At 34.5% G+C, this 12879-nt stretch overlaps 2 protein-coding genes across 22 annotated transcripts in view; one reads left to right on the forward strand and one right to left on the reverse strand.

Annotated features, from left to right (window-relative positions):
* Positions 1 to 1528: 1528 nt before the first annotated feature.
* Positions 1529 to 2634, forward strand: PMCH (pro-melanin concentrating hormone). The gene is made up of 3 exons (XM_054574444.1): positions 1529 to 1777; positions 2098 to 2296; positions 2585 to 2634. Exons 1-3 carry the CDS (start codon positions 1529 to 1531, stop codon positions 2632 to 2634), a joined length of 498 nt encoding a protein of 165 aa, XP_054430419.1.
* Positions 2635 to 2996: 362 nt separating this feature from the next.
* PARPBP (PARP1 binding protein) overlaps positions 2997 to 12879 on the reverse strand; it is a 47277-nt gene continuing 37394 nt past the window's right edge. For 14 of the 21 annotated variants that reach the window (XM_054574459.1, XM_054574454.1, XM_054574455.1 and 11 more), the window contains 2 exons: positions 4049 to 4184; positions 2997 to 3337 (listed from right to left, as the gene is read on the reverse strand). In XM_054574459.1, coding sequence (XP_054430434.1) covers positions 2997 to 3337; positions 4049 to 4184 — 477 coding nt within the window. The remainder of the gene's footprint in view (positions 3338 to 4048; positions 4185 to 12879) is intronic. The other 7 variants (XM_054574467.1, XM_054574466.1, XM_054574462.1 and 4 more) reach the window with 1 other exon arrangement.

A 12879-nucleotide genomic window follows, 5' to 3' on the forward strand; every position in this document is an offset into this window, starting at 1 on the left:
AAAACTGATGGATGAGTTGGGGGCTGAGAAACTTGCCCTACCAAATATCAAAATTATTTAAAAGTTATAATTATTAAGGCCATCAATGTGGCATTGTAATAAAGAGTTTGGAAAGGAACCCACACGTATATAGACACCGGATATACTGTAGAGATGGCAGTTAAGACTAGTGGGGATGGGATAAATTATTCAAGGAATGTAAGGACTTTTAGATAAAATAAAATTGCATATCTTGTGTCATAAACAAAATTCCAGATAAATTAAGAATTTAAATGTGAAAGTAACATTTAAACTTTTAGAATATATAGACATATATTAATGATCTGAGGATACATATAACTAACAAAGAATTAATATCCAGGATATATGTATAAAGAATTCCCATGAATCAATAAGAAAAATACAAACCACCCATCAGAAAATGGACACATTTTTTTTTTTAAAGGCATCTTATGTACGAGAAAAGATAAATGGCTCCTAAACATATGAAAAGACATTCAACCTCTTTGGTAATTAGGGAAATACAAATTAAAAGGAAAATAAAATACCCAAGTGTTGGCTAGGACATAGAGAAATGGGGACTCTGATAGTCTGCTGGTGGTAGCTTATTGGTTGCTGCTATTCTGTAAACACGGTGCCATCAGTAAAGCGGACCATGCCCATACTCCATAACCTGGCAATTCAATACCTAGAAATATACCCTAGAAAAACTCTTGCACATATGTACCAGAAGACATGTACAAAAATGTGTTCTCTTACTTGGTATGATCAAAATTAGACATCATAAAATGTTTAATTCAAAATCATACAATATATTCCTCATCCAAAATTAATATTTAAAGAGCACATAAATATTCTCTTCACGAACTTCTTATTCACTAATTGCTAAATTCACTAACAAATATCGAGTAATATCCTTTTGCAAATGTGGAGATAAAACATACCTGACAGGCCAATTCTAGGTATAGCATGAATGACTTTGTTCACACTGACAGGCATATGCACTTTAATCATCAAAGACTGTATCAAGCATTTATGAAAGAAAATCCTTTTTGAAGTTTATTTCAATTTAATTAGGATTAAAAGTAAGTAAAACTTTTATCCTTATAATCACTGAGTGAAATAACTTTGATTTTAATACCTTACTTAATCAGAAAATATACAGAATGAAACAATAAGACTGTGGAGAGCCTGATGTCCTGTGGTCTTCTTTAATAACCACCCATTTTCAAGAGACTATAATCTGCTCCACGGGAAGCATTCTACCAAGGATCTTAATCAGATTCTGAGAAAATTCACACTCGAAGTAAACAATATGCCATAAAACCAAAACAATGTAGGTATTAGCAGCTATACAAAATGTTAAGCTCTACCTGATGAGTCATTTCTAAAGTGATGAAAGTCTGTGTTTGAAGTGCTTTCTATTCAAGCTGGAAAATATATAAAGGTAGGAATCATTTACATAGCAGGTTGAGACATTTTCTTCCTCTTATACATCCTTGTTTGACTCTATGCAAACATCGAACTAATGGCAAAAATGAGTCTTTCTTCCTACATATTAATACTAACTTTTTCTTTGCTTTCTCAAGGCATTAAACTTTCAGCATCCAAGTCCATAAGAAATTTAGAAGATGACATGGTATTTAATACACTGAGGCTGGGGAAAGCCTTTCAGAAGGAAGATACTGCAGAAAAATCAGTCATTGCTCCTTCCCTGGAACAATACAAAAATGATGAGAGCGGTTTCATGAATGATGAGGAAAACAAAAATTCAAAGGTAAGTGGCAATACGACTTGTCCTTTATTTCAATGGATACATGAATGATGTTTATGAATCTTTTAAAAGTCGATACTTTATTTTATAATCAGAAGTATATGCAAATAGGCACAATATGCATTAGGACAACTGATGAAATTTTATACATACAAGATTGTTCTTTCATCCTGAACAATTCTTATCCAAAAGATATTTTTTCCATAAAACCTTGCATGTAAGATACTGCATCTTTGAATTAATCAGTAAGAATATTATGCAATTGTATTATATTGCCATTCCCAATAAGACAGCTAAAATGCAAATCAACCTTTTCTTTGCAGAACTCAGGCTCCAAACATAATTTCTTAAATCATGGTCTGCCACTGAATCTGGCTATAAAACCTTACCTTGCACTAAAAGGATCTGTAGCTTTTCCAGCTGAGAATGGAGTTCAGAATACTGAATCAACACAAGAAAAGAGAGAAATTGGGGATGAAGAAAATGCAGCTAAATTTCCTATAGGAAGGAGAGATTTTGACAGTGAGTAGTCCTTTAAAATTCAGTTCTTATATCTTAGTACTATAAAATAGAACTCTGAGTTTAACTAAATTTGCATCCAACCATACCAAAATTAAATAAGACCATGGTTCAATTACATTTGATATTAAGTGACCCCTGCAAAATACATGGAATTATAAAGCATTTAATTAGTTATTATAATTTTGACTTACACAGATTTAGCTATACTTGATCCAATGTTTTTATTTCTAATAAATTTTGTGTGATAATAAGTCTTGTAAACAATTTGAACTTTTTTTTTCCCTTCAGTGCTCAGATGTATGCTGGGAAGAGTCTATCGCCCATGTTGGCAAGTCTAATACCTGTTGGGCCACATCAGCTTTTCAGAAGAAAACAAAATCATTTCATTGCCTGTGGAGGAAAAGCCCTTAATGTTACTATGACTTATATTATTTTAAATGCCTGCTGTAAAAGAAAGTAGTATTAAGAGATATCAGTAACCTAAATGATATGCTTTATCTGTGCATTAAACTTTGTGAATATTCTGCATTATTATGACTTATAGTATTTTTTTTAAACAATGCTTCATATACTAACCTTACATACACTTCACACCAAAATAATAACGCATCATAATTTACACCCTGATCTCTTAAAAAATAAGTAAATGCTTTCGAATGGTTTTATATATACATAAATCTAAAGCACATAAAAGACAGATTCACAGTCTAAAAAACTGAGTTAACTTTGTCTGGCCAGTAATCAATTTGTCCTTGGCAGTACACTTGTTGCTTTTTGCTACTCTGGCTGGTTTGCCATGCAATTTATTCTGCAAATCGTTTGATGTCTTAGGTATCTTCACATTTTTATGTTGGGGTGGTTCATTTCCATTATCACAGAGAATGTTTTCATCATCTAAATCCACCTGTTTCCTTTTTGAGCTTTTATTTCCTGTCTGACTACTTGATTTTCTCTCTACTTTTTCATTTTTACTTCTGTCCAGATGAACATTTCCAGAACTTGTTCCAATTGTTGGTCTTCCAACAGATGAATTTACACCTTCTGTTATGCAAGATGAAAAGAGGAAAGGAATTATATAATACTTAGTATTATTACATATGAGAATTTTACAATAAATTTTAAAAATGGCTAAAGAATATTAAAAAGTTTATGATTTACAATCAAATAATGCTATAAATTACGTGATTAACAAATACGACTATAACTCTGGCTGGTATGGCTCAGTGGATTGAATGCTGGCCTGCACACCAAAGGGTTACTGGTTCGATTCCCAGTTAGGGCCCATGCCTAGGTTGCGGGCCAGGTACCCAGTAGGTGGCACGCAAGAGACAACTATACACTGATGTTTCTCTCCCTCTCTTTCTCCCTCCCCTCCCCCTCTCTAAAAATAAATAAATAAATAAATTTAAAAAATAAAAAAATACAACTATATTATCACATTACTTTTAATTTTACCATATCACTTTTCATCCTACAAACAACAAATATCTGCTTTGTTTTAGTGCATGATATGTAATCTTTAAATGCTACAAGTTATTCCTTAAATAAATTTAGTTAAATCAAACTATATCCTATTCATATCCATAAATTTGTACTTAGATTTCATTTCTTAAATAAACCTAAGTCTTTAAAAAAAATACACCATTATGTTTCACATTTTATACTTTGCAAAACAAAAATCTACTTTTACTTAAAACCAATTAGTGCACTGGAATGAAACTGTTATTTAATTGATCAAATAAGGTCAATTACCAGAAAGGTCATTTTCCATGTGAAGAACACAGGATGGCTTTGATGCTGAGTTAACGTTATTCCATGTATTCCTGCTTATCAGGCAGTCATCTTTATAAGTACAAGAAAACTGGGATCTAATTAAGGTTTGCTTCATCTGGTAATGGGAAAAAGGAAGAAAATATGCAATTTATTCTTTATTTCTATTCATTTTTGTCATCTAGACTGAAATATACTTAATGGTAATCAAGGATCATAAATTTTCCCTTAAAAATTCCATTATTCATTGAGAACTTTTAACACTTGATGTTTCATAGTTTGCAAATTCATTCATTGTTATAACTAGCATTTTTATGCATATAATTACCAGTTTTATGTATTCTTTTCATACTTTTTTAACAGTTTAGGAAGATTAATTTTAGATTCCTCAGAGGTCTTTCTTACACATTCCTGTGTCTGAGCTGCTTTGGAAAGTAAATTTTATGGTAAGTTTAATAATAATATACATGATAAATATAATCCTAGAAAAATACAAGTTCTTCATCCTAAGAATTGCAGCATACAACTTTTTTAGGGAAAAAAACCAGCATATGTAATTCAATAAATTGAGAAACTGAGGAAGGGAGAAATGCTCAGATGAAAAAGAACTAAGAGAGTGAAAGAAACAAATAGAACTAACAAAACTAAACAAATAGAGAACTAACAAAGAAAAACACTTTAAGAAAACAAAAATAGTGACTGAGAGGCATTATTTCTTGATTAAAAACTTGAATATTTAAGAAAGCAAGAAAGATGATTCAAATATATCATTCTAGGAAAATCTGATCAAGTAATTCACTGGTTGAATATTCAAAATACACTCTTGCATTTATCTTCAAATGTCATAAATGAAAAAATTAGAAAGCTAAATTTAATTCTTAGTCACTAAAAAGGATTCCAGGAAAGTAGTTTTGGAAATGTATTCTGCAAACATAAAACCAGTGGCTGCGTTAGGGATAGAAATAAACTGCAGAACAATGTAATATATACAGATAATGCAAATTTCAACAATTACATCTGATGCCACTTAGTTATGAAGCGATTTCTCCAAACCCAAAATCATCCCAAATCCTTTTCAGAAATAAACAGTTTCAATTTCAAATAAATGATTAAATAAAGAGTACTGCACTTCAAAGTATAACTACATTATGCTGAGGGTTACTTACAGAACATTTATTGATACAGTTCTTAAAGTCTAAAACAGTACATCTTTGCACTATGTACTCAGTAGTTATATAGTATGTTATATATTCAGAGAGATCACTGACTTAACCCGCTCAGATGTTTGCAAAGGTAATGGCAGTGAAATCCACTGACTATGGTTCAGAAGTTAGAATAGTGACCGGTCCAGCTGCTTCACAAAATCAAGTTTTCTCAAAGTGACAAATTTTGTATCTTTTTTACTAATGGCATCTATGAGAGCTGACAGCTCCTAGATTACTAAAAGTTATAATTAAGATTTAGACCATTGGAATTTATCTTCCATTTAAGCACAAAAACACACAAAATTGAAAAAAATGTGAAAATGTAAAAGGTCAAAACTATTTTTTTAATCTTAAATAGAACTAATAGAACTACAAGGCATATCTTCATGAATCCACATGAATGCAACTACCATTATATAGTTTCCCCCATGAGATGCCCTAAGATATAAGTAAAGATTTTAACTAGGCCTTTCTGGACTTTATTAATTCCATAAATACAGAATTAAAGCAACTGACAAAGCTATTAAATGAATTTTGTTAATTAAATAAACTTTATATTATATCACATCATTATTATAGCATCATTATTTAAAAACTTATTTCCATCCGTAAAACTAGTACTGTTGACGTTATCTTTTTACACAACTTTCCTTTCATTTCACCAGAGTTATTGCTTATAGAGAATGGTAAACTTACTGCTTATAGAGAGTTACAGAGTATGGTAAGCCCATGAAGGCAAATGAGTGCTAAGTGACTGGCTCAGGTCACTCCCATAGTACCCAGATGTGATGAGTAGGTTGGGAGGCTTCAGCCTCCCACCACAAAGTCTTCATCAGCACCATCCACTCTTAACAAAAATATAATTATATTATTTAGTACAGCCTAAATAAAAATTTCTTTAGAAAGCTGTTATTTTTATTTTTATTAATTTTTAACATACATTGAAGTAAAAAATCTTTCTTTGCTATGTAAATACAGTCCCAAATAAGTGCCACAGACCTCCTTACTATAACTAGACTTCCTCTCCTCAGGCCCCCCACTGAGAAATTCTGGAGCCCTTAGTAACATCAGGGCAATTTCAGAAAACTAGAGTTGCAAGGCAGCAGATTCTTAAAATCCTGAGAATGGGTTCAAGTATGAAAGGAAACTAGTTAACCCCTTTTTCTGCAATGAAAAATATTTATAAACATATCAAAACACAGGAGAAAACCACAATAGTTCGACAGTAATCCAGTAATCCTTGAGTACTTATGTCCAAAAGAAATAACCTAGAGAAGTATCTTGAGGGTCATTTTTTCTTTTTATAAAAGATTACATATATGTTTTCTTTTCTCTCTCTTATACAAAAAAATCTTTTTTATTAATTACTACTCATTAAGTTCCAACTATATGATAGGTACATAGTATATTAAAAGAGAGTACTAAGATGGCTTCTATAATCACACAGACATTCTACTTATAAAATTTGCTGTTGACACACAGCTGGAAGGAATAATAAATAAATTGGATAACAAAATCAAGATTGAAAAGATCTCAGACGACTAGAACCATAAGTAGAAAATAATAAGATGAAAATGAATGAGGATAAACAAAGTTCTGTATTTAAGTTCAAAATATCAATTACAGATGTACAGGATGAGGAGAGCCTAACTTAAAAACAACATATGAAAAAGATCTAGAAATTTTAATTGATCATGAACTTGATTGGAGCCAACAATGTTAAGGTCCAGCTAAGAAATCAGCACGAAAAGCAATGATGTGATGGGAAAGGCACCAGATTTGCAGTCAAAACACCTGGCTTCTAATACTGGCTCTATCACTTATTAACTAGAGGATGTTGCGTACACGAAACTTCTCACTTATCCACATATTTAACTCACAAAATTGTCAGATTAAATGAAGTTAAAAAATATGAAAGGGCTACACAACTCTAGAGAGCTACATAGATACTATGCAGTTATTAATGTAATATCATATATGAAGACAGTATTTCTACAGAGTGATCAATCTGTTGAATTAGATTTCTTAGGACCAGGCCAACTCTAAAATGATTCTAGGAATGCAGCTCAAAAAATGAGCCTACAATCAGCGTCTTCATTTTAGTTATTAAAACAATACAAGCTACATTGGCTTGTATTTATAACTTAAAAGAGAATGCTTTTCCTTTGTTCATAAAAGTTGAATTTTTCTGCACAAGATTAGTGGCTACATAGAATTGAGATTACTTCCTGTTGCAAATCTTCCAAATCTCCCTGTGTATTTGATTTGGAATCACAAATAAGCAAAACAATTCCCCCTTGAAAGTGCTTTTGAAGTACTAAACAACTAAGAATAATGTCCAGATTCATACATGGCTGTTAAAACCATTTTATGTTCAAGTCACATGAGAGAAAAGGATTGTGAGTTTTCCTTTGTAGAGTGATTTCCCCCCTTTGGAAAGATTTCTATCCACAGTAAAATTGCAATGAACTTCAAACTTGCCAAGAATTGGAAAAGTCCTTTTGCCACAAGCTCTTTTTAAATTGAAATTATTAGTAGGTTCCCAGTTTGAGGAAAATAGTACTTCACATAGGAAAGCCTGACTCCAGTTGAAACGAATGAGTCAAAATATTGAAAAGTTGCAGACACTCTCAGAGTATTATTAAGAAAAATAAAGCTCTAAGCCATTACACCGATAAATAGATCAACAAGTTTGAAAAAGGAAATTATTCTCAACATACCTTTTAAATATGTAACTAAAAATAAATACTCTAAATTTATCTTTTTATTCTTACATTATCACATTTTCAAAAGAACAGATTTGCTACCCTTATGGCATATGAATTTATAAATATAGGGAATGATCCATTTATTCTTCAGTGAAATTTCATTTACTTTGCTAAATAGAAGAAAGATAATATTTTCAACCCAAGTAGAAGCATTATCTTTTTATGACTCCTCATTATAATTACTATGCCTTTATTTACTCTTTAGGAATAGCATAAACTTTGAAGCCTTATACCTGAATACAAACCCTTGCTCTGTTACTTACTAGCTGTGTGGCCTGGAAAATGATGCCTCCTAGAGATGAGCAAGGATTAATTAGGTCGAAAGATAAAAAATGTCTAGTATAGCATTTGACACTTAGCAGGTACTCAGTAAATCCCACCTTCATTACTTCAGCCAAAGCAAATTCCATTTCTAATTGAATTTCTAGTTCAGTCCAATACAAAAATTCCACCTTCAAGCTAATGAAAAATGCTGCTCACTCCCTTAATGGCTTTGCTTAATGTCGCCTTCTCAAAGGGACCTGTACTAATCATCCTACTTAAAACCAAATCACACAGAAAGGAACACAATTCTCCTTACTCTCCTCCTCCAGCTATATTTCACTCTGTAACACTGATAACCTCCTAACATACTGTATAATTCACTGGCTTGTTTTGCTTATTGTCTGCCTGTCCCAACTAAAATGTAAAGGTCCATGAACAAAACCCTTAGTCTGGCAATTAACTGGTGGCCCACTCTGGCCCTCCCCTCCCCAAAGGGAAAGGGGGCAATGGGCCCTCAGATACGCCCACCAGGAGACCACGACTCCCTTTTTAGATCTTGTTGCAAGGACCTGGGACCCCAGAATTCCCTGCTCAAACTGTCCTAGGCACTGGGCTGCCATTGGCCTCTTCCCCTGGGCTCAAGGACTGACTGTTTATGGCAAAGGTGACGGGGCCTGGGGTGTGTATACTTCTTGGCGGAGTGTCCCTAAGAATATGGAATAGAGCCAGGGATGAAGGGGTGGAGGGGTAGGTCAGGGGCTTCCTTTTAAATTCTTACACCCCAGACCCACACATATCTGAGGAAGACTTGTCCATAGAAGCTTTTTTCTGTTTTGTTCGTTGATGTTTCTCCAGTGTCTAGGACAGAGCCTGGTATCCAGGAAGCATTTAATGCATTAGTTAAATGAATTAAGTAAAATTTTAACAGACTTGCAAACAGGTGTATGCAAGTGGAAGGTATGAGGAAACAGAAACATGAGTAAGCCAAAGCTTGGACGTACAAAAAGATGTGCAGAATAGATTCTACTCTTTAAAAGAGAGTAAAGAAACCACATGATAGAGAAATGGGAAAAGTAGACTGGCAAAGAACAGCCAAATCACCCTAAAGACAAAAGCTTTGAGATAGAAAAATATGTACTGAGTAAACTCCCCTCTGTTCAATAAAGTAATGAAACCGTTTGGTACAGAAACAAGAGAGAAGTAACATGCAAAGAAAAGCTAAATCACATTTCAGCACCGAGAACCGTGCAGCTGAAGTCCTTAAACTCCATTATATCAACCATCCCTTTCAAGTTATTAAAATATTCCGCCTTTCTCTGGTTCTCATGCACATATCCTTACAGTAAGCCCCACAAAAAAATAGCTTCCTTAAAACCACAAAAGCCAAACTTTCCTTAACCTTGTCCCACATTATTTATTTACTTATTTTGTACAACTACCCAATGCAGTCACTTTACACCTGTAAGGCGATCTAATGCTTTCCTCAGGTTGTTTGCTCAGCCTGTAATGCTCTCTTACATTCTCTCTGCCTATTTAAATCCTACTTATTCTAATTTCCCATGCTCAGAGCACCATTTCCTCTACTTATTCTGGGTTTCTATTTATTGCATTCAGAGGTATCTCTAATCTACTAGAACCACAATTGTTTTAATATGCTAGCAACATGTATTTAATTAACTTAAATAAAATTAAAAATCCAGTTCCTCAATTGCAGTAGCCCCACTTCAAGCACTCAGTAGACAAATGTGGCTACCTCCTACAGTATTAGCACAAATACAGAACATTTCCATAGAAAGTTCTATTGAAAAGCATTGCTCTAGAAAAAAGCTTTACAATCTAAGCCCTGTGGCACTGTCACATGCTGCAAATGGATTCCCACGGGACCCTGGGACATTTTTGCTTGCTGGATGCATAATACTAGAACCCCTCTGCAACTCTGTATTAGTAAAGGGAACCTGACGTGTGTTGCCCATGTTTTCTAAGTGCTACCTGGTGTGAAGCCAATTAAGCTTTGGGAAAAATCACAATGATTATATCTTCAAACATTGCTTCCATTTTCTCCTCTTGTTCTGGAGCTCCAAATAGGCAAATGGCAGACTTTTTCTCTGTGTCCAGCTCTTCTCTTTTGCTTTTTCATTCTGTATGCTCTCTTTGCTTTAGTTTGAAGGTTTTTCTGATGACCTATTTTTAAGTCCACTTACGCTACCTAATGTTATGTCCAATCTACTATTAAACTCATCTAATGAGTTCCTAATTTTAGATGTTTTTATAGTTCTGAAATGACTATATGGTTATATCTTATGGATTTTAATTCTGTTAGAATTCCCCAATTTGACAACCATTCTGTCCATCTTTTACATGTTGAAAAATTTTTAACTACTTGTCTGTTAATTCTAATATCTGCACCATTTGTTAGTTTTTTCTCCTAAGAGACAAACCTTCCTTCTTTTCATGTCCAGTATGTTTTATTTCAGCTGGATATTGTTTACAAAGGAACTGTACAGGCTCCAGGTGAAGAGTCTTCTTCTATCAAGAAGGGTTTCCCTCGTAACCTGCGGGGCGGACACAGCGCAGGACTGACAACCTCAGAGCAGTCAGGGCTGTGCCGGGTTGAGCTCTGGCTCTCATGGCTTCCTCGGGAATGTCCCTCCCAGGCTTTCAGCTGGGAGCCTTGTGTATCTCTGTGACCTCTGACCTGAAAGTCTGGAGGCTTCCGTCTGCCCTTCTGAGGTTTTTAACGTTGGGCTCTTTGGCCCTCCACCTGGCCTTCCTGTCTAAATGTGGTAAGTATCTTGGGGAGACAGCCGCGTGTTTCAGGCAGGCCTTGCTCTTCAAGCACAGTGCTGTCTTCTAGCTGCCTCAAGGCCACAGCCAACGTTAGGAACTGGGTTGAGGCTCCGTAGCCTTACTCTCAGCTCCAGAAATTTGGCATATGAGTGCTAAGTAAAAATAAGTGTGCATTTAGGGCTCCTGAAGTTTCCAAATTGCCAGCCCTCCAAGACACTCAAGATCTTTGTTGATTCCTCTTTTCCTCTAGATCTCCCTTATGTGGGCCAACACCAGTCCGTGGGCCACACCCAAAACTGGCAAATAATCCCCGGGGAAGAAACAGTTGATACCAGTCGGCTACTCTCAGAACTATACTCTCCCCAGATTTTTAGTTTATTTAAACTGCTTTGATTACACAGCTTTCCTATGTCTTTAAAATATACTCCCCCATTTTTCTACCTTTTATTGTTATTGCAGCAGAAATGGTATACTGCTATGACCTACTCTATCCTCACTAGAAACAGAAGACTCCAAGTCTGTGATTTCTTGATTCTGTTCCTTCCTTATCTGAGGGCATTATATTTTCTCCTGTTACATTTTGAAGGGGGCATAGCTTGTTGTCCCTCACTTTTCTCTGGCCTGAGGAATTATAGAGACAGGGTTCAGCTGAGAAGAGACACAGTTTGAAAAAAAAAGGTCTGGGTTCTGCACTCTCTTCTAAGAGTTTGTTACACATTGTATGTACTCTAAGAAGGCCTGTTCCTCCTACTCAGGGGCTGTTTTTCATTCAAATGAAAGGGGATCATTTAGATATTTTCCTGAATTCAGTATGTCACACGAGAGTATGTGTGTGTGTCCCAGGATTCATTTTCCACATTTTATCCACATTACTATCCAGTTACCACTTCTACTACTTCTCTGACAGAAAAGGAAAGCAAAACAAAACAGGAACACACACACACACACTTAGTTGGCTCATCAGATGTGGATATAACAGTGATAATTCTCAGGAGTTTGTCAACTCATTAGTATGATATCTGGGTACTGAAGCTAGACTAAGCCACTAAGCCATGCTGTGCCCCTTCACTCTGCAATCTTCAGTTTCTTTCCTTGGCCATAGTTATTGAAGGTTATTATATCTAAACACATTATTCTTTGTTGTTTGTTCTTGGTGAATATTTTTGCTAGGTCTCACTAGTCTTTATTCACTTTAAGTATCATTTTAAGGGGAGGGAAATTCTATGAGTTAAACTAAGTCCACCATTTTAATTTGGAAATACTCAAGAGTTTTCTAATACCCTAAAGGTTAAACTCAGATATCTAATAAACAATTTCCTAACACTGTGAGCATTGGCCTGCCTGGCAGCTTGAAAGTACCAGTTATAGCAGTCAATTTTTTCACATTACCTGAGTTCAAATTTTCACTCTCCTGATTACTTCATGGTTTAAAGATCCAGTATTTTCTTGATCAGCTCACTTAAGTTATTAAGTCAGCTAACACTGACGATTATTTTGACATACATATAATATAGGGGAATAAGGAAAAGACCTGTATATACGACCTTTCAATTTTGCCTGATGTGCACAATACCGCTAAACCCAGCTGGAAGGAATGAAATAAATTTATTCACAGAGATATAAGGAAGTTAAGTATCTCCCTGAAAAGTCTTTTAATAAAAAGGTATAAGGGTACTTGTATAAATTGCTTGGAAATTGGGGGTAAAAATAGGAAGAAAACATTTGCTAAAGATTTCTATCAAAACCATGAAGATTCTGGAAGAACCTTCTGATTTCCTTCACAGGAAAA

The sequence above is a fragment of the Pteronotus mesoamericanus genome, unplaced genomic scaffold (assembly GCF_021234165.1).
Source record: "Pteronotus mesoamericanus isolate MK-2021 breed Mesoamerican mustached bat unplaced genomic scaffold, CSHL_Meso_final contig_263, whole genome shotgun sequence".
Classification (NCBI taxonomy): Eukaryota; Metazoa; Chordata; class Mammalia; order Chiroptera; family Mormoopidae; genus Pteronotus; species Pteronotus mesoamericanus.